General features: G+C 34.6%; 1 protein-coding gene across 5 annotated transcripts in view; it reads right to left on the reverse strand.

Moving 5' to 3' along the window:
• Positions 1-10,884: 10,884 nt before the first annotated feature.
• The window catches only part of LOC134845556 (netrin receptor UNC5A-like), a 63,159-nt gene continuing 47,400 nt past the window's right edge, over positions 10,885-26,643 (reverse strand). For all 5 annotated transcript variants that reach the window (XM_063862500.1, XM_063862499.1, XM_063862501.1 and 2 more), the window contains exons 5-12: positions 23,652-23,816; positions 19,156-19,338; positions 18,721-18,825; positions 16,690-16,911; positions 15,762-16,292; positions 14,821-15,500; positions 12,895-13,035; positions 10,885-11,616 (exon numbers count right to left, since the gene is read on the reverse strand). In XM_063862500.1, coding sequence (XP_063718570.1) covers positions 11,029-11,616; positions 12,895-13,035; positions 14,821-15,500; positions 15,762-16,292; positions 16,690-16,911; positions 18,721-18,825; positions 19,156-19,338; positions 23,652-23,816 — 2,615 coding nt within the window. In that variant the 3' untranslated portion in view covers positions 10,885-11,028. The remainder of the gene's footprint in view (positions 11,617-12,894; positions 13,036-14,820; positions 15,501-15,761; positions 16,293-16,689; positions 16,912-18,720; positions 18,826-19,155; positions 19,339-23,651; positions 23,817-26,643) is intronic.

The raw sequence follows: 26,643 nt of genomic DNA on the forward strand, positions 1-26,643 counted from the left end.
CTTGTCTGAAAAAGATCCCGACTTTATAATGATTTTCTCTGCCTGTAGCTTAGTTCTTTTTTCAGGAAAGAAAACAAGCTCCAAATGCGGACAAAATTTCAGGTAATCGAATACAATGTTCATGATTGAGTCAAACAAATCTATGGTTTACTCACCGATAGGACTTTAACTAAAAATTAGAGATTTTTGAATGTGAAGACGACAGTTTTAAAGATGAAAGTCTTCCTAGGTTAGTATAACAAACAGGATGTTTCTAATTTATATTTTCTGACTGATAGAAAACAAGGTTCAACTGAGGACCGAATTTCAAGAGCACTCTCAATGCTTGTGTCCAAAGCTCTCTGATAAACTGATTGACAAAATTTTCAATTTCAATAAAAAAGACAAATGTGTTGAAGCTGGAGAGGAGAATGAGATGTCTACAAATTTGAAAAGCAAACCATTTTTTTTTCAAGTTTAGACATGTACAATTTCTCCAAATGATGAAAGTTCTGAATTCATTGCTGAAAGCCTATAAAGCAAGTGAAATAAGCCATCTTTGAGAAGAAATGACTGGTGAACCTGTGTTCAATCAAATTGATATTCGCAACTCGTTAAAAGTCTTCGAGACAATAGTATAATTGGAATTAACTCAAGCCAATTATATAGTTTTTTTCAATGTTTCAGGAGATGTCAAGCTTGGTTCAATTTTCTTGTCTGAAAGAGGCCTCGATTCCATAATAATTGTTTTTGCTTGAAGCAAAAATTTTCGAGAACTTAGTTATGTCCTTCTATCAAAAATCAAAGCCGGTGTGTAAGATTGAGAGAACAGTTAGCATGCCTTAATTCAATTTGGAAACAGTTTTGGAAGCCAATTATATATATTTTTTCAATGTTTCAGGAGATGTCAACCTTGGTTCAATTTTCTTTTCTGAAAGAGGCCTCGATTCCATAATAGTTGTTTTTGCTTGAAGCAAAAATTTTCGAGAACTTAGTTATGTCCTTCTATCAAAAATCAAAGCCGGTGTGTAAGATTGAGAGAACAGTTAGCATGCCTTAATTCAATTTGGAAACAGTTTTGGAAGCCAATTATATATATTTTTTCAATGTTTCAGGAGATGTCAACCTTGGTTCAATTTTCTTGTCTGAAAGAGGCCTCGATTCCATAATAGTTGTTTTTGCTTGAAGCAAAAATTTTCGAGAACTTAGTTATGTCCTTCTATCAAAAATCAAAGCCGGTGTGTAAGATTGAGAGAGCAGTTAGCATGCCTTAATTCAATTTGGAAACAGTTTTGGAAGCCAATTATATATTTTTTTTCAATGTTTCAGGAGATGTCAACCTTGGTTCAATTTTCTTGTCTGAAAGAGGCCTCGATTCCATAATAGTTGTTTTTGCTTGAAGCAAAAATTTTCGAGAACTTAGTTATGTCCTTCTATCAAAAATCAAAGCCGGTGTGTAAGATTGAGAGCTTCTACAAAACCGACAAGCAAACTGCCATCACCTTGAAACGGTGTTTGAAGCTAAGGGTTGATACGATCACCTCTGCTACTGTCAGGGATCTCATCCATTTTTGCCATAGGAAGATATTCAAAGAAAATCATTAAAAAATAAATGGATGAGATGAGGCCAGAATATACAATAGAAAAGGCTACAACAATCAATATATGAGGAGATTTGATTGGTTTAGAAAAATTTCCCTCAGAAAACCACTATCTACTGATTCCTTACTTAAACAAATAAAGAAAGAATCCTTTTTTGGCTCTGTCCATTGTGATTTGATAGTTTCTGACAAGTTGAAAACCAATTTTTCATACAATGTTTGAACTGTTTGACTTTTGCCGAAAGGATATTGCAGAGTACATATTAGTTGTGCCAAAAAAATGTGTTGCTGAAAAATCCGAAATAAATATTAATTTCTAGCTTTCAATCAGAAAATGCAACAATCATAACTTCAATTTTCATCTATCTGGAAATTGGACTTCAGTGTAAAGTGTAAAACACGATTTCGGTGGGATCAGTAGTCAATTCGGAATAGTTTCAACGCATTTGTTCGCCTGCTGTCGGTTGTCGACGAGAAGGAGATGAGAAACCACACAATGGAGTTTTTGCTGAGACGATGAAGAATCCAGCTAGTACAATTGTACGGTTATCATATCATGGACAGCTTTAGACAAACTTTATAGCTTGGTGATGAGAAGACGCAAAGCAAAAAATGAAAAGTTTTTAAAGCGATTGAATTTTCTCATTGTTAGGTGTATACACAAAACAAAATTTTTGAAGTCGATCATTGAACAAGGGAACCAAATACTCTAGGATTTTTCATTCTACAAAATATCAAACTGTTGGAATGAACCTACAGCCTTTATCATCCGTTTTGCGATGAAAAAAATTCGAGGAGGTGGAAACGGACTCCTTGTACCTAGCATTAGCAAAAAAACCTAGTTGATTAGATTTTGCCTGAGAAAAAACTCATCGGTTACAAACTCGTTAAGAAACGCAGATATAAATTAATAGCTAATGCAACCACTAATTGTTCCCCGTATGCATGCTGCGCTGCTCAAAAAATTTTTTGATAAACATGAATCAGGAACTTTCAGCAAAGAGCTCCCATGTAATGAAATGTTGTGACTTTGTCTCAACACCTATTGCTCTTCATAGAGTAAGACTGAACAACTCAAGTTTAGTAGAGAGGAGCTAAGAACAGAATTACTTAAGTTATTGGTGATAGGCCATGTCCAAATACAGAAGAACTCTTGATGAACCAAAACTCTTGAAGCAGTTGAACGGTGGGTTGAACTGCTAAATAAAAGTTGAGTCTACACGTTAAGAGTATGCACAAAAGTCGTTATTTTTCATTAGACTGCTACACTTACATACTTTCTCAGGACTTGAATCCTAGTGGATAACACAAAACGTCTAGCAATCGTGAGAACTTGGTCAATAGCACTACCATGAGATATTTTCAGGTAAAAACTAAAAATAGCCTAGTTTTAGCTAATTTCTGTTGGGAATGTTTTTGTGGCCAGATATTTAGATTAGAAAAACATATTTCTCACCAGAAACAAAGAATTTGCTTGTTACGGGACTGCAAAAACTGCTTAACAACTTCATACTGCTTTTATCGAATCAAACCAGACTGCTCCTATCAAGGCAAATCCCTGAATGTTTGAACTGTCCTTGAACTGGTCTCGAATAATTTTTGTTTAATGAAAACTTTATAAACTATGAATTTAGGCTGATAAAATCAAATCTTGAATAAGAAAAATTGAGAAGCATTTAGAAAAACCAAGAACAGTTAGCATGCCTTAATTCAATTTGGTAAAAATTTTGAAAGAACTCACGAAGATAAAGGAATCAATCCTTTGAAAAACTTTTTTTTGAAAAATCGTCTGAACAAAAAAACACCACGAGCATATATATTCCTCTTACTCTTTAAAAATTGATGGTTTGACCGGATTGTTGCTCTGGAAATTTTATGGAAAACCAGGTTTTTTCGATTGGCCGATACCATGGGGAAAAAAATTGAATTTGCATTTGGGCTTTGCCTGAGACTCACAAATCAGATTTATCATTAGATTCAAAAGAGATTGTATCTTTTGGCATGCATTCGTTGAAATACAAATTATAACGCTTGAGAAAGAGATTAAGAAGCAGTTGGTTGACCTTCAACTATTAAGCATGAACTTGATATGAAATTTGAATTTCTTTTGAAGACCTTTCAATATTAAAAAAATATGTTTGTTTTAAATCTTTGGCTATATTCTTTCAAAAAAATTAATCAAGACGCTATAAAGCCAATTGTGAATGACACAATTAGTTATTTGTGAGCAGCAATGAGGGGTGTCAGTGAGTAAAAATGGAGTTCAGGGGATAAAATAGGTGATTTTTTAAACCAAGTTGTACAGCTAAGAGCCCTAACTGAGGAACATTAAAAACGGATTGACTTTTTGAAAAAAAAAGCAAAAGACGTTACTCAGGAAACACTGCAATTTTTTGCTAGTTTTTTTTGGATTAATACTGAATCACAAGAAAATAAAAACATGCCGCGTACTACCAGCAGACACTCATGGCACCTATCCGAGTGTGACTTGCAAATTCAGATTTTTTTTGGGACAAGGATATAGTATTTCACACGAGAAGAGTTCTGCGAAAGACATATAAACCAACAATGAAAACCAGTATATATATTTGAACAAATTCCTCTAGCGGAAGCCAAAACAAAAGCAGAGGCGGTAAAACGTGGTACGATCACCGTTACCAATAACTGCGTGGCTTTCGTGCCTATCATTGACACTAACAATTAACGAAATTTAGTTAAGGTAAATTATTTAACTTATCCCGATAAACTTTAAAACAACAGCCATAAAACGCAGCTTCAATAATAGCGTCAATGCAGCGGGCAGTTCTGCTTCGAGTGAGAAAATATCCCTGGATCAGAAACGTCCAAACAAAAAACAATAAAATAGATGACCTCAGGAAAACTAAATTGAAACCATGAAAAAAATTTTTTTTGTCTTTGTAACCGCAAACAGTTAATGAAAAAAGAACCCGAACTGCCTAACGCGAGGAAAAAAGTCTTTAATTACACTTTCCGATTGTTTTTTCCTAAGACTAGAAAAAAAATCTGCATGTTTTGGTTCTAGTTTGCGACGCGAATAACGTTTTTTTTTATTTGTAAGCAGCGGTTTTCTCAATTTTTCTGTGACTACGCAGGGCGTTCTGGCTTGCTGTTATACGCAGCTTTAGAGACAAGAGAGGAGTTCTGAAAAACGCTTATACGACACATTCTTGTGATTACACAAGGAAAAATTGCTTCGTATAAATGCAGCAAACAAAAACGTTAGACTTAAATAATTTTTTTGGGACAATAGAGGCCGGAGAGAATTAAAAATTGCAAAAACTTTCGATCAAAAGATTGAGAACAAAAAAAATATATTTTATCACAAAAAATACAGACGCAAGCCGGAAAACGATTTCAATTGATTTACAAGTATGTTAACACGGAGAATATAATCACAGATGCAGACTTATTCAACAATTAATTTGAAATTTAGCCAAAGAGTTAGGAAACAATTTCTGTAAACCGCACATCATGCAGAACACCACAGAAGATATAAAAAAATCAATGTTTTTGAGACCAGTGACAACCTATGAAATTAAACAAATCTTGAAAAACAAGATAAAAAATCAGCCTTGGTTGCCACAACATCTAGGCTTGCCTCTCGATAAGAGAACTAATAGCAACCTGTCATAACTACTTACTCTTTTATTTCAAAATACTCTGACAAAAACAATTTTCCGAGCTCAATAAAAACTGCAAAAGTGATAACTATATATAAAAAAGGGAATTAACTCAAACCTTCCAGTTTTAGACTGACCTAACTTTTACCTGTCTTTGGAAAAAAACTAGTATGATTAATTTAAAAAATAATTTTGGATTTTGTTAATCAACAAAACATACTACATCGATCTCAGTTCAGACTCAATTAAAAAGAATTTCCATTTGATTGGAAAAACCAAACTATTAAAACTCAGTGTATTTTTCTTGATGCAAGAAAAACGCTTGATACTGTTGATCACTAGCTTCTTTTAAGCAAATGTTATGATTACGGTACTAGGGGATCAGCATATAATAGTTTCAACTTTATCGGATCGAGAACAGTTTGTAAGCATTAACAGAATCAAATCGCAAAGTCAAAAAACCAAATGCGAAGTCCGGCAGGGCTCAAATCTAGGACCTCGACTTTTCAATCCGTTTATTTATGATATACTAAAATTCAATGCAAACACTAATGCGTAGCTCTATACCGATGATTTAGCCATTAAAACTCTGTCTGAAAAATTAATACTATTTGAAAACCTTGAAAATGCATTGACAAAAGCATAAGAATGATTGGACAAAAGCAAACTGACTTTAAACTCAGATAAAAAATTAGTAGGGTCACTGAACAAAATAAAAAAACACTCAATTAAAAAGAACAGAAAGAAGTAGAGCAAAAGACCGTTTTCAAATATCTGGAATTATCCCTCGATAAAAGTCTGGATTTCAAAGATCACATTGAAGTTGTTGATACTAAGCTTGATACGTTCTGTGGTATCCCTTATCAGCTGCGTAAGATTTTAAATGAACAGTTACTGAACCAGTTTTACCAAACAAGCGTTAAACCTGCTGTTCAAATTGGCGTCTCAATGTACGGGTAGACTTCCAAATCAAACCTTGACGAGACCGATCTCAAAATCAACAAAATTACTTAGAGTGCTATATTTCCCAAAAAAAATCGAATCAGCTCATTTATTGCGGGAGAAAATGAAAATATAAATTGTACAAGAGCTTCAATTATACGATTTTTTAAATTTTCTCTGTGAAATCATTCGCGATGAATGTGAATCTATGACTTTCAGCAAGTAATCACTTCCGCCAAACTCTTCAAGTTTCATCATAATCATAGAGGAGTGAAAAAATTAGTGATCAAACCTAAAAAACACCATAAGTTTTCAACTGTTACCAGAACTCGAAAACTCTACAACTGTCTCACAAACATTTTTCCAATTTTTTAAAATTGATTTGCAAAACGGCACGGAGCAAATTTAACAGTTTCTCCAGAAATTTTTAGAGAGCGCAATGATAGGAAATAAAGAAAAATAAATTAAAATATATTTAAAGAAATTAATAAATAACTTCTAATTTTTCCCATAGTTCTCGGTTTTCTCTTGTGCCTATTTCTCACCAAATTTTTGATTATTAGTTTTTCATATTTTTTCATATTACACCATCATTCCAATTAAAACTTGTTTTTTTGTGCGCTCAGAGACGTCTGAAAACAGGCAAAATTTGTCTAATGACAATTTGCTAGTGTGGGTTTTTTCAAAATGTCATTTATATACTCTATAATGATCAACCTGAACCTGTACTGGAAACAATTTATTATGATTATTTTTAAGGTTGATTTTCTTGAGCGGTTTTAAAACATAAATTAAAAATCGAATCCTGACTTGAGCTTTTATCGCATGGGAAATAATTATGTAATGAAACTCAATCGCTAATTCAGAAAAGATTTAATCCTTCTCGAAAAAACTCACACAACTAATTGTCAGATTTACTAAGCTTATATCGACATTACATGGAAATTATGAAAACTTTACTTTTTGAAGCTCCAATAGAATTTGAGATATGAAATATTTACCTCGGTTAACTATAATTAAAGCTCTAGTATAAAAGAAAAACAAATTCATTGTCAAAATTCTAAACAATTTAGGGAAAGTTTTTGAAAATTTTCACACAAAAAACTTACAATCTTGATAGAGAAAAGTTCTAAACGATTTCATACACTACATATGGATACTAAGATTTCAAAAATCTCAGGATTTTCATCTTAATATAACGAGACTGCTCGTATCAGAGTGAAGCCATGAAAGTTCTGGCTGCCTTGAAAGTATTACATATATACCATTATATCACAAATATACCAATTATATATTCCCCACTTTCAACCATTGACTGCTCCAGCCTCTCTAAATTGTGAACTCAAAAAAATTATGAAACATAATACCTCAAATTGCACTAAACAATTTAAAAATAAATGGAATTAATTCAAAACACTATTGTAAATTATTAATCACATTAATGAAAATCCTAATAAATTGTCTTCAAACAATCATACACACAAAAAATAAGTTCATTAATTTATGATTGATATAGGTTTGAGAAGGCATCCGAAGTCCGAGGGATGCCTCAGAAAGCAGAACAGCTTAAAGTAAATCTCAAGTCTTATAATTAAAACACTAGCTTTTTTGAAACTACTAGAGTTTTTTAAAGCAGTTCTTGATTGGCGTTTTGAACCAGATCTTCCATGATTTGGAAATTTCAGCTTGAGCTACTGAATGTTCCTTCTGATATTACCCACTTTTTATAGATTGCATATGAAAACCAGTTTCTGATTTTCTCAAGAATTTTCCATACGAAAATCTTTTTGCTGATTTTGTGAACTAAAATTTTGTAATCAAAATACCGTTATTTTCCTGCAAGTGCTTTCATGCTGTTAGAGATCTAGTTTTGTGGGTGATAAGGAAGGGTCGGACGCCAGAGAATTTTTTTTCATATGTCTGCGTAAGCGTCCTCCACTCTGTCGACAGCTCCCCAATCCTTTGTTGTTTCATTTGAAAAAGTTCATTTAATCTGAATTATTGTTAGATTTACCAGAATGAAAGTTTTAACAGAAGAAAGTTTTTCATATTGCAAATGTTGCAATTTTTTTTTTCAATTGTACAATATTTCTTCAGTTCCAGGGGCGGATTTAAGGGAGGGGGGCGGGGGGCGGACGCCTTTTTTTCAGGGATTCGACCCCCTGCCGACCCAAAGGTTCCCCCCTTTGGTTCTTTTTAAGAAATCCATATTTGGTGACAGACCCTAAAATTTTTCTAAAGGCGCCTTGGGCGCCAATATATACTAAGTTTGAGGGGGAGCTCGCGCCAAAAAAATGCGATTTTTTATGTCAAAATTTTCCAAAAAGTGCCCAAAAACGGCTTTTTTGACCTGTTTTTCAAAAAATTTCCTGCGGCGCAGAAAATTTGGCCAAAACAGCATCTTTTTAGTGCTTTAGGAGAGCTTTGAAAATCAATTCGGTCGACCTAAAGAAAATCCTAGATCCGCCCCTGTACAGTTCCAAATTAATTTTGAAATTGCCTTGTTGGTTGCTTCTGCAGACAAAGATACTTTGGAATAACCAAATAAAATAATTTCGGATTATTGTTTTGAACCAATGGTTGCTCACGGTGCAAAAATTGCAGAAAAAAAATTGCAAATAACAAAATTGTAGAAATTTTTTGAACATGCGGCTCGTCTTGAAAAAAATTACAAATTCGAAAAAACAATCGGTTGTGCTTGATTTAAGTTTCGACTTTCTCGACCTATGTTTCGACTCTCAAAATCTGGTGTTTCAGTTAAAAATTGCTTCTGATCCGCGGAGTTTCATTCGCAAGACTGCACATGCTTGACTTCCAAAATCGAAACCTAGAGCGATCAACTCGACTCGGGTTGATGGCTTTTGGGATACCAAGAAGTGAAACCTCGTGTAGTCCAATGGACCTACCAAATCCAAATAATCCCTTCATAACAGCCTGTGTAGCACCTACTCGCGTGGAGTAGTTCTTATTTGTGGAGTCCGTGGTAATCGGATCTAACCGGTGGGCTTGAAGACTTGGTTTGAGCTTTTGATTGTTGGGCTGGTATCTGTACTTCTTTTTTCCGACACTCTTTCCGACGCGGTATCCGCAAAGTGTTATTCTCGCAAAGAGGAGCAAAAAAACAGTGTGGTAATAGTGAAAAGAACTTCAAAAGATATTGATATGTAGTTCCTTCTCCGCTCAAATGCTTTATGAAGTTCATCCACTTTTGTTCATAAAACTGAAAAAAAATAATCAAAAAGGTTTAATAATTTAGCGGTTTGTTTTCACTGCCTTGCATGTTTCAAATTGGAGTCATTGATAAAAAAAAAACTTGAGTTAACGACGTTTTGACTGTTTTTATTCACTTATTTTACAAGCTTTAAAATCTTTTTTGTTGGTTTTTTAATAAACAATTAAACTAAGAAGGTTTCTGAGGTATCAATTAGAAAAAGTCAAAAAAAAGTCAGAATTACAAATACGGAACTAAGTTTCTGAACCGAGAGCAAATTGCTCATAATCGAGTATTTTGTCATTATATATTCAGTATCTTTAGAATTACAAAATAATTGATTATAATCCGTTAAAAATGGACCATAATCTTAACCATTATCTGTCAATATAATCCACTTTACTCAATTATAATTTATTAGAACGGATTTTTTGAAATTATTTTGATGAATTTTACTTGTATTTTCTTTTAGATTAATTTAGGTCTACCCTGAAAACAATTTTACTTTTAGATGAATATTAAACCTATCCTGAAACAATTAAGTTTCATTTTTTAAAAACTATACGGATTTTATCAATAATCTTTCAAAGAGCAGTTTGGACCATTTTTATCATAAGTTTCTTGACAATTATATTCTGGGTTGCCCTCTCAAACTTTTACCAATCATAAATTAATTAACTATTTTTTGTGTATATAATTGGTTTGAAAATAATTTATTAGGACTTTTATTATTATTAATAATATTTTAAAATAGTGTTTCAAATTAATTCAATTTTTCTCAAGTGTAGTTGGTAGGTATTTTGTTTCATAATTTTTTCGAATTCATATCTTATATTTTTGTATAGATTTTAATTATTTGTGATTTTCCTATTTTTACAATTCTCAAATCATGGCAGTTTGAAAATTTGTTTAACTTTTTTTTACCTAACTCGCCATTCGCCCAACCCCTTCCACCCACCTTTAAGTAGGGGTTGAGAGGCTGGGGCAGTCAATGGTTGAACGTGGGGAAGATTATATATACTTTCAAGGCAGCCAGAACGTTCAGGGCTTCACTCTGATACGAGCAGTCTCGTTATATTTAGATAAAAATCCAGAGATTTTCGAAATTTTAGTTTCCATATTTAATGTATGAAATCGTATAGAACTTTTTTCTATCAAAATCGTAAGTTTTTTGTATGCAAATTTTCAAAAACTGTTTAGAATTTTGGCAATGAATTTGTCTTTCTTTTATACTAGAGCTTTAATTAGAGTTAACCGAGGTAACTATTTCATATCTCAAATCTTATTGGCGCTTCAAAAAGGGAAGTTTTCGTAATTTCCAAGTAATGCCGATATAAGCTTACTAAAGCTGACAACTAGTTGTAGGAGTTTCCTCAAGAAGGACTAATTCCTTCCTGAATTAGCGATTGAGTACCATTACATAATTATTTCCGATGCGATAAAAGCTCAAGTCCGGATTCTATTTTAAAAAAATTAGGCATCTGATTACTTTTTTTCTAATTATTGAGAAACAAGTATTCAAAAATCTATTGATAGGTAAATATTAAAACTAATAATTATTTATTACAAAAAAAGAACAAGAAATTTAAGTTTTAAGTCAATCAAAATTGAATTTGGCGGTTGTTGGGAGTGATAAAATCGCAATTTTTCTTCTCTACAGCCATTCGGCTAAATCGTGCTCGATCAAGGTTGCAATTTCAAACTGGCCTAGGGATTTTAAGATGTCCACAAGTTGGCCTATAGAGTTTCTATCGCGATGTCTTGCTTCCCAGAGATCTAGAATATGTTCGGTAGGACTGGTTTTGGTGGCAAAATAAGTCTGAAACTGGTCTAACTTCAACATGGCCGCAAGATGGTACCAGTTTTTGCCATGGTTCTTATCAAATGTTTCGATCATTCGCTGACGAACTTCGTGAGATAGTCGGAACACAAACATAGAAGCTGACTCGGCCGAGAGGTTCCGAGAGTTGTCGGCGCTTCCTGATGAGTCCGAATTGGCCACGCCGCTATTCGTCTCATTCGAATGGTCAAAAATTGGCAAAGTGTTGTTGACAGAGTTCAGGTGAGCAGAGGTCATTTTTATTGCGAGTGATTTGAAGTTGTGTTGGAAGGATCCCTGCGACACTTTGACATTGAAGCTCAAAGATTCGAGAGATGCGTCTTTTTTATGTCGCAAGAGGGCGAAGCTGGCATGTTGGGTGTGGCATGTCACTTTATTCCAGAGATGGTCAAACGGAATTTCCTAAACATTAATTGAAATTGTTTTGACCGAATGAACATCATAAATTAAATCAGCAACTCATGTCTAACAATCTATTTTTTGAATGAAACCAGTTTAGAAATTTTTTTTTCGAGTTAATTATTTTTAAGTAACTCAATAATATTACGCAAACATAACCCCAAACAAAATGTATTCAGAAACGGTTGTCTCAAATTGTGTCTCTGTTTCAATATGGCGAAGGCAGTGTTTGATTGTTTGAAGAAACGCAACATGTTTTACTGCATGGTAATAAAAGACTAAAGACGTTTCAAGTTGCGATCGCTTGTCCTCATAACACAGATACGTTTAGCTGATCACCCCTTAATTTGTCAAACTAGTTATAGCCACAGACGGACTGTGGAACTTAACGGCACCACAACAATACAAGTACTTCCCAAACAATCCAAAACCGACCAGCAAAAACTCTGTCAAAAACTTAAACGTTTCACTCTCCGAAGACAAAACTTTAAGCTTATCTGGGAAGGCAGTCAAAATAGACTTAGAAGAAAGCTATGACAAAAATTAACACAAAAAGCGCCCAGCTGTTTGCCTAGGTTTTCATAGAGATGAAGATACAAAAACATGACTAGGGCAAGAGTTATCTCGAAACGTTATAGCTTTTGATACGAGACTCGAAGAATTCTTAGATCTTCGAAAGATTGTAACTTTTGCGTTGTCACTTGAGTATCAAAATGTTAATCAATCAAACTAGACTAATATTTACAACATTGTATAAGGGTAGGTAAGAGCCACAGCGTCTCTGACCTGTCAAATTGAATTAGCATTAATGGCATGACTATGTCTTGCCTAGTTATACCTCACCAGTTTATAAGTCATAATTAGTAAAACAAGGTTGTTTATCTTCCAGGGAAAAAGCGAATGCCTTCTTTCTAACTCGTGGATTTTTTTAACTTAGGATCAAAAAAGCTTCCTGCATTTTTTCTAATACACAAAAGGAGATTGGTAAGCGCTAAATCCCTCCGAGCTTCGATCGCCAGGTTGATGGTTTGAAACCCACCATCATTCATGCACGTTTTTGCTTGCTACATTTTTCAATTTATGTTCAAAGAATATAAAGTGTAATGGATTGGTTCAATCTGAAAACTTGGTTAAATTGCAGCCCAAAACCAAAAGCACATTTGTCGGAATATTGAGCTTATAAAAACCAATTTTTTCTTGGCTAGTACCTGCTGTTTATAAGTAAGTTGACTTTTCCAGAAAAACTATTCAATATTTGAATTAGTTATTAGAAGTATGTACCTGCTGAGTGGACTTGGTGATCCATCCTGAACTGAGGTCTCCGAGGGCGATTTTGAGGGGTTCCGAGTAGGACACCAGATCCAGGTCCACCGACTCACATACCAAAGTGCCCCCAAACTGCCGCTCCAATTCGTTCACGAACTAAACACCACATCTCTTGCATTTATATTTCATAACTATGTTATTAATAGGTTAGATTAGAAAGTCGATTATCTAGGAGCTAAAAAAAATTTGCGACACCGAAAAAAAAATTACACTGGTTTCAGAAGAATAAAAAAATATCGACATCGAAGCCAGTTAGTTGAACAGAAAATTGACCGAAAAATGTTCTATTATTATTTGATGAAGAAACCTTTTATCGAACATAAAACTGAGCTGTCTTCCTATTTGATTTGAGGATCCTGTATAAAGTTCACTTTGATGTTTTAACATTTGGTGAACATGATTTCTAAGAGTGATTTCTATCGTCAAATAATTACAGCAGAACTGACAAAGTTATGGCTTTTTCTGGATTCAAAATTGCTGTGCAAGAAGAATCAACTTCTTAATCTATGAAAACATAATTTACACCTGACTTCGATCATGCATTTAAGCCTCAATACTTATCCAAGTAAGGAGATATTATTTTATGCTGTTTTTCCTATTAAATGGGAATTACGGAGAGCCGATGGAAATTGATTAACCGAGGGAGCATTCGATTTAATCTCTTAGTTTCAATTTTTCCGCGGATTTGTTAATTATTTTTCAATTTAGCCACTTCTTTTTAGTCAATTATTTCAGGCTGAATTCAAAAAGTTGGCCCTACAAATATCGAAACACTTTTTTTGTGTTCTGTCATCTAGAAAAAACTCGGTGACAAACAATTTCACTTGAAAAAAAAATCAATTTAAGACTTCTCCCCACCCCCTCCCTAAGTGACCTACCGTAGTGTCCTCCCCCTCAAGTGATAATTTTGAAAAATAATTCTGTGTAAAATATGCATTACATACAAACGCTCTAAATGTAATTATGCTTGAAGTTTTCCTTTCAATTTGTTTTTTGATAGGCTACAAAACAGATAAATCGACGTTTTATTTATATTTCAATGTTTAATTATTGAATCTAGGTAATAATAAAGTATGTTCTCTACAAAGTTATTGTGTAAAAATTCATATTTTCTCCCCCCTAAATCGATTTAGGGGGGAGGGGATATTGTACTGTTGATCCTAAATTACAATTTAAAAAACTTAAATAGAAAAATCACACAACAAAGGCAGCGACTTTGAGTGAAAAGTTCGATTAATTTCATCAGTAATTTTGTGAAATAATTTCTTTTTTGTTCTAATTTTAATTTCACTCAAAGGGAAGGCTTCTTGGGGTCTCACTAAACACTGAACAATTTATTGAGTTTATTTCGCTGATTATGCAATCGGGCGCAGAATTAATGCGTTTTTATAAGCTCATCCACTAACTTAGGGAACACTTTAGACGCATAAAAGTGTCGCGGTCATCGCAAAAGCGCAAAAAAAACAGCGTTAAAAATGGGTGCGTTCAAAAAGGAAGGCGGGTCATTTTGCTATTCTCCTTCACTTTTGTTCAATTACCTTTGAGGCAAATGAAAAAAGGTGGAGCAAAAAAATAAATGAGACCTCATAATTTCTAAATTGTACTGTTTATTTTGCGCCTTTTTGAGTACTGTGGGAAAATTTGTATGAATCAACAGAAAAAAGACAGACGGAAAAAAATCAATAAAACCTGGAAAAAACCCTTGAGGCATGTTAAAATTGCAAAATAGTTGTTTTTTTAGCTTGTATTGATTTATATTGTTTCTAACACAAACTGAGCCACATTAGGGCAAAACCAAATTACTTCTATAAGAAATATGTTAGTGTAGTCTAAATTCGCCAGCGGCTTATGTTTATCAAAAATAGTGATTTTTCTACTAACCTCCCAGGTGTCTCGATAGTTTGGTATGCAGTACACTCTAAACGTCAGTTCCTGGGCTGTTCCAGAGCTATTTTTAGGGGGCAAACAGCAGAAAGTGACACATCGCAGACTCTTAATGACCAGAGTTGCCGCGTTCTGCTGGCCTCCGATTAAAGCATATTGACCTCTGACCGTGTCGCTCATTAAGTAACAGGTTGCGGGATCAACTTGACAAAACATTTCACCAGTTGGCGAGGAAGAGTTGTTGTTGTTGTTCTGAGATCCTGAATTTTGTGAGCTCGAATCGCTGACTGAAATAGTATCGCTCCAATTCGGACCTGAGAGCACCTTAAGGAACCAATCAAACATAGATCCTCTAGCCGAATGTTCAAATGATAGAACGACTGGTTTGTTAAACTTTAGACCCGGAGGTCCGGCCATGATAACCGGGCTTAAAAGAGTGCTTTTTGGTTTATCGACTAAGCTCGGAATTTGCCGTTCGTCACGACACACAGCAATGTAGACATCTTGCATGGCTCCTCGGGGAACTGCGCCTTCAGGAATCAGAAGAGATACTTTGGAGTCTGGGATACATAGCCGACCTCCAGCGAAGCCTACTTTGCCCCTCGCTATGCAGTGGGGTTCTATATTGATTGCGTAATCGGCAAAATGCGGTACTATCATTTGCTGGTTTTGAAGGGCTAAAATAGAACCTAAGTGAAAAATTACATAACACAAAATAAATTGCAAATATTTTTTTGATTGAGCAATTAATTATAAAACATCACCAAAAATGTATTTTAAGAAAACATTGGTAGATTTATATTTTTTTGATAATTTCGATGTAGCAAAACTTCATGTAATACTAAACTAAATTCGTAACTATTTGATGTACAAATTAAAAAGCTTATGTCAGTGAACTCTGCTGTGGGATAACAATCTGAACTTTGAACTGTGCTAACCTTTCATTTGGTACTCCTGTGCCAAAGCGAGAGGAACATCTTCAGGCAGATCCTCGTAGTGATCCATCATCATGGAAGCCCTATCCGAATGTGGTCCCATGAAGGGCAGAAATGTAGGGTTCCCACTAGGTCCCAATTGCACACCCAAAGTATACCCATTTTTCTCACTACCTGGCCCCATGTGATAACTCTTCGGGCTCTCTGGGTTGTTCATGCCCATTTTTGAAGTTGGTACCAAGTCGCCTTGAAAGAGTCCGTACTGAGCAGCGGGCATCAGGAAAAAGTTCCCTACTGGAACCGAACCCCCGTTAGTGACTTGGGATGAGGCTATAGGTGCTGTGCACGAGGTGATAGGCGACACAAGCCCCCCATTTGGAAAAGTTAGAGAAGGGTGGGGGAAGTTGCCACCCGCGGCTGAGGAGTACAGATGGGTCCCATTTGAGAGGGAGTTTCCGGTCGAGGACGAGAGCGCGAAGTTGTTTGGATGGTATGCGGTTTGCATAGTGTAGTGTCCAGCTGGATACTGCGGGCCTAAGACCAAAACCACAGCTTTTAATAAACAATACAACCAATAGGAAAAAATTGTCTCGCTTACATCCCAAGTCGCATCGATAAGCAAGAAAACATTCAAGTATAAGCCCGTAGATTAGACTAAGAAAAGATAGGAAATGTTAAAATGACTGACTGATCACAATCAGATTTTAATTTCTTTCATACATTATGAATAGTGATTATAATCAAAAATTTTCTATTTTGAGTGGTATGTGACAATAATTCGATGTGATTCAATGATGCTATTTATTGTTTACGAACAACAATAGTTTTAAAGCTGGAAAAAGTGAGAGCTATGAAATAATGACGATGGAAAATGATGAACATCCTGGACTTGACTGTTGAGTGAGTTAACTAAATAACAGCACTAACTAACCCTCTCTGTATTTTCCGGACATGGCCAGTGCCTCTGTGTGGTATGGCTCATGACTCATGTAACTCACAGCCCCCCCTGCCCCCTGTGGTCCCCCCAGAGTGTGACCCCCACAGATGACCCCGTACTTGCTCATTCTCTGGATGAAGAACACGATCACCAGCACCACTATGATGAACAGACCAACGATGGTAATGAGGCCAAAGTACAGTGCCAGATTACTCTCTGAAACACACAAAACAAACTTTACATTACTCAAGAAACATTAAGTGTTGGTCATGTGGGTAGTGCCTCCGACTGTCAGGCCAAACGCCGCTGGATCGAAGCCCGTCAGCGTCAAAAAAAATTAACCATTATGAAGTGTTTCACTAAGACACACCTTTGGTATTTGACCATGGCGGTAATCTCCAGTCGGAACATACTTACAGTAGTCTGCCGAAAAACAATTCGACAAATATTTGAAAATTCTCGAAAAACCACTCACCGCATCAAAAAAATCTGCACGAAACACTGGTTTATGAAATTAAAGTAGTGTATATATCATACAATAGGTGTAAGGACAAAAATCTGTTATTTAGATGTTTTTTTTTCTATCATTCATTCATAAGTTAGCTAATTTTAAATCTATTTCAGCTAAAAATCTACCCTTAGCGAAAAAAAAACAGAATCATTTTAAGATTATTGATGGCGAGCGTTGTTGAGTTCATTATTCAACAGTTAACTGAGCTTGCTCAAGGCTGCCAATAAGTCATCTCAATAATTTGTAGAACTGCTGTTGTGCTGTGCATTGATCTATCTTCTAACTAATCACTTCACGCTGTGAGATAAAGAAAGGAACCGTCCGGGATTTAGCGAAGTGCAGGGTCCCCGCAACAATGACAAAAAAACTAGTTACTTCACCTTAAAAATAACAGATTGCATCAAAAGAAGTCGAAAACAATTCAGCAGTTGGAAACAAAACGAGTTTAAATAAAGTTTAGTTGAGATTAAGACAAAAAAACTCGTAAAAGAAGACTTGATAATAAGCTAAGCACAATATGTTGATTTATTTATAGGAAAGAAAAAAATAAACTAGCTTAAAACGAGAAATTACAATTGAACCCTTCTATTGTAGAAAAAATGTTTAAAAAAACACTTAATTTTTAAACAACTAGTTTTCCTGCAAGAATGCGAAACCCATGATATATTTTGTCTTCACATTCATAAAATATCAGTACAATTTTAATGACTGAACGTGAACCTTTAAACAACTAGGCTACTTTTTAACGATGGTAACGACCACGTATAAATTAGACGCACTAATAAGCCGAACAGTTGCAATAACAAATATAGTTAGAACAACATTTTTAAATAAATTTCATTTCGAAAGAATTTGAGAAAAGTTTGTGCATTAAATTAAAATGCAGCTTATTGGTTAATTCATCTAAGTTAATTGATGCATTTCATTGTCTTAATTCAATTTAGGCAAAGTGAGCTTTCGCCCTTGTAGTCTGAATTTGAAGCTGCTCTGATCTGTTCTGTTTTGTGGTGGCCTGGGGTCAAATGCAATTAGGTGCAAATGGCGACTGTAAATAAGAACTGACAGGCGAGAGAATAAAACACACGGACCCGATGACAGAAATGTCTCTCGTTTGGACTGGGGCGACCATCAATAATTGGCCCACTTCTACCGCCCGGCCTAAGCCCACCCGGCTCAACCAGAACTCAAAAATAGGACCCCTAATCAATCTCGACATTTGAATTATACCTTATTACTTAATTACCATCAAATGATTTAATGAAGAACAAAAGTGTCGAACTCCCAGGAGAGATTTTTTTGAAAAGACTTTTTTAAGTAAGAACGAAAATTAAGCATGGCGTGTCCATTTTTTCAAAAGATCATCATCACAAAACCAAGGTGCGGTATTGTAGCAAGTTTGCAGAACAGAAATAAATAGATCTCTCAAATCGCTTGAGATGCTGGGTAGCTCCGCTCAATCTCCGCTAATGTTGATATCTGGGAAGGATTAAAATATAAAGCAAGGTCATTTTTACCTTGTACAGGCTGAGCTGGTTTGTTGTTTCTCTTCGGAGGAGCTGTTCCCAGACTGATGAAGGTGCAATAGTCCCCACTGCAGTTTCTGTGCTCCACTGATTCACCTGAAATAGAACCGTTTTTAGCCTATTAATCTTGATTTTGAAGATTAAAAACATACCAACTTCACCTTCACAAGGCTTAAAATTTAGCTGACTTCGATTTAAAAAATTTCTTTATCATCTTGTTCATAGATTAATACAAAAAAATTTTTTTTCAATCATTAAATTTTTCGTTTAAATTATCTGTCGTCCTGAAGTTCTTTACCAATTAGAATGATACAAAGCCGTGAAGGATGCCACGAAAAAGTATGATTTTACAATTAAATATTTGGAAACGTAGATATTTAACTGATAAAAAAGTGTTGGGAAAAGTATTGGCGTGCTGTTGAATACCTTGACATGGAGTACTTCCACTGAATGCTCCTTGGTCACTGTCAGTTGTCTTCAAAACCCCTCCCCCTGATGCTCGTCTAACAGCACAGTCTCTTCTTCTCACCTGGCCACACTTCTGACTACAGGGACTCCAGGGTCCCCACTCCCCCCAACCCCCGTTAGCCCCACGTACACTATTCGGGTCTAAACACAAATCATAACTGATGTTGCAGAGCGAAGAGTACGTGACGCCTCGCAATCAAGAGGTTCGGGGATCGAGACTCACCATGATCGGTGCTTGTTAAATAAGAAAAAACTGCATGTACTTCTTAGAACTTTAAATATTTAATATCCTCATAACCTTTAGTGCAATTTCTGGGCTACGCGAAAGTCATTAAACTAATTGCGTCGGCTTTTTTTTTGGATTTTTCAATGGTACACAGAAGTCTTTGAACTAACTACAAATTACTAAAAAAAAAAACAATCCGACTTTACAAATCATGAAAACATGCTGAAAGCATTGTGCGGATGAAAGGGTTTCCTCCACTCATTGTTATTTCATCATAATGTTTCACTTATAAAATAAATCCCTTTGAAAGAAAACCCAAAGTGTTTGAAATAGAAGTAGAGCCTTTTATAGTAATTGCTATTTTTTGGGTTTCGTTTCAAGTGGAAAACACTTATAAAAAATGCAGAGCTGAAATAGGTGATTAATCATGTAAATCGACTCTCGATAGTCCTATGCATTTGTACTTATGCAAATGGATTCTCAACAAGAGAAGCCTATAAGTAGATGAATTTTGAGCTATTTTCTGTTGGGGGATGTTGAATATTCCATTAAAATTTGATTTAACGCTTACCTACATAAGTCTTAGGTTGTTAAAAATAATTGATGCAAGGAAAATTAAGAGAGTTATCACATAGCCGATTTGCAAAAATATGAGCATGCGTTTGTTTTATTTCGCTCTAAAAATAGCGTCAAAAAATAGTTTTCTTTAGCTGCAACAGCTTTTTTTTAAAAAAAACTAATAACAATTTAGCTTTCTTTCCTGTAAATAAAAACGTTGGAAAAACTTGAAAAGTATCCTGAACAAACAAGTTATATTGCACCCTGTCAAACGTCCATCATATAATATTTGTCTTGTCAAGTTTTTAATAATTGCTAAAAATTGCTCTTTCCAAAAATAACAGAATATTTACTTAACTCTTATCTAAAAATTTTCTTTGACTGTTTTATGTGGAATTTTGGTGAGAAAGTAAAAAATCTGAGACTGAGGCAATTCTGAACTCATGAGTAAAAACTTTTTCAACTAACAGGGGAGGTGGGTTGGATTCGCAAGAAATCATTAACCAATGAAAATCAATAACTCAGATATTGACTTATTGGATATGATAACCTAGGTTTGAGTTAATAAAATGACGGTACTTTCCTCTTCTAATCATAGAATTACATGAATTAAAATGTACAAGTATCTTTTTTTTGAGTGTATCACTTATAACCCCGGGTTGGGATATTTAATAATCTCTAGGCGGCTTACATATGTTTAGATGTTCAGATAAAGCGTCGTAAAATAATGCTTATGGATTCGCTTTCATTTAAAAAGCATATGACTAAAGACACACAGATTATCCCGCTCATCTCGCGGGAATAAATGTGCTGCGCCCTCTAACACCCCAGAATAATTGGGAAATCCAATAAATCGGCCCAATTCTGACTTTTTGCCCTAATCGTTCCCCCTTTTACGACCCGACTACGATGCCATTAGCGTCAGTGTCTGTTTTGAACACAGCGAGACACTGCATAATTATGTTACTTCCAGAGCAAATTCTAATATAAATTCTTAATTTTCCCCATAAAAACCAACTTTCTGTTACTTTTCCCCATAAATCATATCCCAATGAATCAGAAGAAAATAGCATAAACAACTGTTCATATGATAAAAACTTGAACATTGCATCACAAATATCTGAAAAAAGCATATAATTTTGTGAAAAAGTAAATACAAATGAATTAAATTGCAACAAAGCATGAAAACTTTACAGACAAGTGAATTCAGACTCTCCGCTCAATAAATTGATTAATATGTTAATAAGGGCCATGTTATCTTAAGCGAGTTCGAACCTAATATTCAAGCCTAATAATAGGAGACCTTATCCAGAATAGATTTATGAGTTTTCGGGCGAAATTGATAGATAAGTAGGATCCAGTTACGGCCTGTGTTATTGAAAAACAGCGGGTATGTTTCTCATAGGGAAGTTGAAGGCAGGAGTTATTGAAGAAATTCACAAAATGACAAGTTAGTTCTAGTTTATTAATAACATTACAGCGGGAAGCGCCGACTAAACGGTTTTGAAAAGCCTTCTTTAATTAATTTAATTCCGACTCTTTGATAGGGGATTTTGAAGACAGTTTCCGTCTTCTGAGGTTCATGCTTAGCCTATTGGGTTCGAATTTGTGAGAATCAAAAGTTACCATGTAGGTCAAACATTTTTAGAGGCAATAATGAGAAATCTTAGTTGTACTCAATAAAAAGTATAAAAAAATATGAAAAGCATGAAAAAACAATGTTCAGTTACTTTTCTCTCAAAAAGTTTTGCTTAAAATTTTCAGGATCTCGATAAAATTTTGCTTTCATTTGGCAATTCAGCTTTTGTTTTTCTACTCAGTCTCATAACAAGATTGCATCGAATCTCGGTCAATAAGAAAAACATTCAGGGAACGTTTTACAACTTGGGAGCTGAAAAGGTCTTTGTTCGGTTGATTTTTTTAAAAAAGTCCACCTGCTCTGAATTGCTTGTAAAGCAACCAAATGGCAACACAAACATGCTCCGCTGTGGACAAAACAAACAATCCAGAATTTGAAAAGGAAAAGAAAAATATCAGAAAAGGCGAGGGGGAGGGAAGGCGGAAACCGGTGGTGCTGCTATAAAAAATGAACGGCATAAATAGCTGCTTAGACTTTGAGGCGCCATCGGTTTGATGTAAGAGGGAAGGATTTACTTAAATCGAAACACATATCCTCTTAATTCCAAATCTATTACGCGAGATAAGCGAAAAAATAGCAGGTCTTGGTGCTGGATCAAAAGTCGATCTAGAAAGACTTTTCCAGTCTGAAAATCGCTCAGATTCCAGAAAAAAGAGCAAAATTTCTTTAATATCAGCTCTATGGGGTTAACGTCTGTTTAAACGCCAGGCGCCGGCATTTCCATAGCTCTGACAACCAAAATTGATGTGATGAAATATAATTGAAATTATATTACTTTTTCGAAATGACTTGGTTTTGTATTCATTTTGGGTTTTTCATTAAGAAAATATATAAATCAATATACAAAAAAAGAGATAGAAATTCACGGTTTTTGATTTTCGCTTTATGATTCAGGTGCGATTGTTTCTCACACGGTACATGGGCATGCAAATGGAATTGCAGCTGCAACGTCCAAATAACATCATTAAATATTCATTGATATCATGTTTCTATGACTTAATGAAGATATAAAAGATACTTTGAGTGAGGATTAACAAAGCTGGAGCATCTTAGAAGTACCGTTTCAAAGAGTTTTCAACAAGGAATAATAAAGCACAAAAAATCTCTTCGAGACAAAAGTACAAAAAAAACAATTGTTTTCAAAACTGAAAAACTAGGTTCCTCTTTTTTTGTATTTTAAAACTAAGTTTTAAAAATCCAATCCAGGCTTGAAAATATGAAACAATTGACATAATAGACGGAATACAAAACATACAGCGTTTACTTTAAAAATGGAGCAACATAACTTGTTTGGGTCAAAAGTTTCTGTTGATGAAACTGCTATTTATTAATTCAAACAAAACAAACGCTAAAATTTGACTAGAATTTTTTGGGAATAAAAACTGACTACGCTGGAGCTTTACTTGAATGACGTTTTTGTGGAACCTATTACGAAGGTCGAACATAAGAGATTTCAATCAGAAAAAAGGCGGTAAAAAACTCAAAAACTTTAGCGATTACGGACTTACAACGGAAACCTCCCAAAAACCCAAGATCTATATCAATTTCAACAACAATAAAAAACATAAAAACGTATCAGTTTGAATAAGACATATTTGTGGTTCACAGACATTTAATCGCTTTACATGGGGCTTACTTTTGTATCAAAATTGCAATCAAAGCGGATCTTGTTGTCTATATGGTATCTAGTTCAAAATTTTCTACTCCTACAATGGACTAATTCAAAAGCGTAACATATTTGACCTCGAAACAAAATTTCCCCCTTTGCGATAAGAGGCTACCAAGATCCCACACGGTCACAATTAGAGGGGCCCCAGTGTCATCCGCCTCTTCAAGGTCAGACCGGCCGCGGCAAAATGGATATTCTCAATCTCCCCTCTCCCACGGAAGCAAGGCTCAAAATAGTGAGGAGAGAATAGACCCGGTGGCAGTTTAAAAACGCTCCTTCGATACAGTAAACGGAGATCTTGTTTTTTGCATCCTAAGAGCCTTTTAAAAAGTATAACTATATTTTTAACTATAGAAATTTACCTTGGCATACAATAGTGCAGTCGGCAGTTTCGTCCGATTTGCCCTCGCAGTCTGCACCGTTGACAGGTGGGGGTTTGTTGCAGCTCCTGCTCCTGCTTAGAGTTCCCTTCCCACACTCACTGCTGCACTCGCTCCACCGAGACCAGTCCGACCAGCCGCCGTCCTCTGGAACAAAAAAAAAACGATTTTCTTCTTAAATTAGGAACTTCTTAAAATAATATATTCAAACTGTTACAATTATTCTATTACATTTCAATAAATGGCTCATCTAAGTTAACTCGATGTGCAAATTGCCCTTTAATTATCCTAATAGTGACCTATGAGAATGGGTTTTTTCAAGTAAGTGGGTTTGAGAATCGATATAAAGGGCTTCAGATAACTTCTGATTGGGCTAAATCTGAAATCAAAATGGGTTTTCCTATCAGGGTGTCCTATCAAAAAGCATAACAGCCTATGAAACTTTTTGGCATGTAGTTATACGCTTCTTCTCGGAAGTAAAATTCTAGGAGCAGTCAGACCTCGAAATCCACCAAAGACATTTTTCTTTAGAATTTAAAAAAGAACCGAATCATTTTTGGGCATCCAGAAAATAAATGTTAAGAAAAACAATATCAACCATTAATTTTTCCAGAAACAACAAAATAAATTCAAAATTTTAAGAACTGTGATCAAATTTCGTATGCTTTTTAAAAATTTACATTGAAAAGTGCAAATTTTTGAATCGCTTCTGATCTCTGTTTTTCCTTCACAAGGCCGCGAAAACAGGTGACAGTAAATTAATTTAATCCAAATTAATTCTAAAACCTATTTGAGCATGGTCTCATTTGTAGCACTAAACTAACATAACTCTTCATACAGACGGGCAAAACAAGTGTTAAAACATGGTCGCACATATTTGGTCAGAATAACAAACCACTTTTTACATTATGCCGGATTTACTCTAGCAGCGGGCATGTGTCCAAGTTATAACTGGTTTATAACACTTTTATGATACTTCCGCTGAGTACTGGTACATAGAAATACCTGTGCAATTAGTTTGGTATAGCATTAGTGCCATACACTGTGTATCAGACTTGTTATTAGAGCTAGCCTGTCAAATAGTGATATCTTACTGAAGGTTCAAAAGCGGCAACTACTCCAAGTTCAAAATGTTTCTTTTGCCGAAACAATCAAAAATCTATTTTAAGTTTTAGATACATTGATACAAATAATCATTTCATAGGTTCAATTCATTCATTTATTTAGTTGGAAGTCTTCAGTCGTAGAAAATATAATGAAATATTCGATTTAGTTAAAATTTTTCAATTTTCGATTAACTGACATTTTCGGTGACGTGTCATGTCTGACTAAAATGAAATTCAACGCAAACACGTAGGACACAATCCTCTCAATTCTCTTCAAACTCGTTCTATAAAAAAGGTCCCAAATAAAATGAAATTCAACGCAAACACGTAGGACACAATCCTCTCAATTCTCTTCAAACTCGTTCTATAAAAAAGTCCCAAATAAAATGAAACTCAACACAAACACGTAGGACACAATCCTCTCAAATTTCTTCAAACTCGTTCTATAAAAAAATTCCCAAATGATACTTTTCAAAAGAGGAAAAATTAATGAACATTTACAAAAGACATTCAAACTCTGGGTTTAAATTTGAAAAAAAAATCAAAAATTGTCAGGGAAAATTGGTCAGATTTTCTCCCAAAATGCCATAGTTTACAACGCCAAAACGTCGTAAATGTAAATCGGAGGATTATCTTAAAATAACTAAAAGACAGTTAACTTCTGCTTTTAATAAATAGACTATGATTTGAGAAGCTATTTATCAAACTATAACGGTATAATCTAGTTGAAGCTAGATTAAAGCCACGTGTACTAATCTAGCTAGGCTGATTCTTCCAGGAAAACTAAAACCATCTGTTTTTGAAGATTACTTTGAGTGAAAATTAAAAAGAAGTCTCCTTTCTTAGTTCTCGGCGACAATCGTTATTTTGATAGCTTTGAAATTGAAAGTAGTCACGCTTGGGTTACAAAACTACATAATTTTTAGATTTATGGCTAAAATGCCCAATTTGAAGCCACAGAAAATTTAATATTATGAAGAAAATTATCATGATAAGGTGAATCTTTAGCATTTAAATTTATTTTTGTAAGCAACTCAATAATTGTCTCATGATTTAGTCAAAATATGGGCAATTATTTTTAAGATTAACATGTTTCATCTTCAGGTAACGAGTTTCAATTTTCGAGCTAAATGAAGTCATGAAAAACACAACAAAAAATTGAAAACCGCAGCATTTAGTTTTAACAGTAGGACGAAAAAAATTCACCCCAGAAAGAATGGTTTCTCACGTGCAACATAAAAAAATCATACAAAACATTTTCATCTTTTTTAACAATAAGCAAACAATTTTAGAGAGGTCGTTTAAAATGATGAGCATCTTAAGACTAAGTCAAGGACCTTGCTAAAATCTAATTTCAAGAGCTATTTATTGTTTGCACAAATTGAAATGAATAAAAATAGGGTCGTTCACTTGCTTATGCTGTTAGTTGCTAATTTATTCATTTATTTTATTGAAAAATATTAATAGTGAGTGAGTGACATCCTATGTTGCTTATAGACAGGGAAATTCAAGGTGTTCTTATACTATAAAAAAAGTACAGAGACTCCAAAAAATTCATGAAAGCTGTCTGCTAGGTAATAAAATTATATCCTGTTTTTATCAATCCCAGAGCAATAAAAGATGCTTTCTGCTGATGACTGTGATGTTCGAAAAATTGTAAAAGCGTGTGTTTTGATTTCCTTGTCAATTATTTAGAAACTACAAAAACAGATCAAAAATAGCAATTTGTAGTCGGAAAATAGCTATTATAGTTGTAAGAAAATACTATGCTAAAAAACCTTTATACAGACATGAACAATAAAACTAGCTACGAATACCCTCTAATTTAAATACAAAGTGGGCTTTTTGTGCAATTCACTGGGCCCAAA

This window comes from Symsagittifera roscoffensis, chromosome 5 (genome assembly GCF_963678635.1).
Source record: "Symsagittifera roscoffensis chromosome 5, txSymRosc1.1, whole genome shotgun sequence".
Classification (NCBI taxonomy): Eukaryota; Metazoa; Xenacoelomorpha; order Acoela; family Convolutidae; genus Symsagittifera; species Symsagittifera roscoffensis.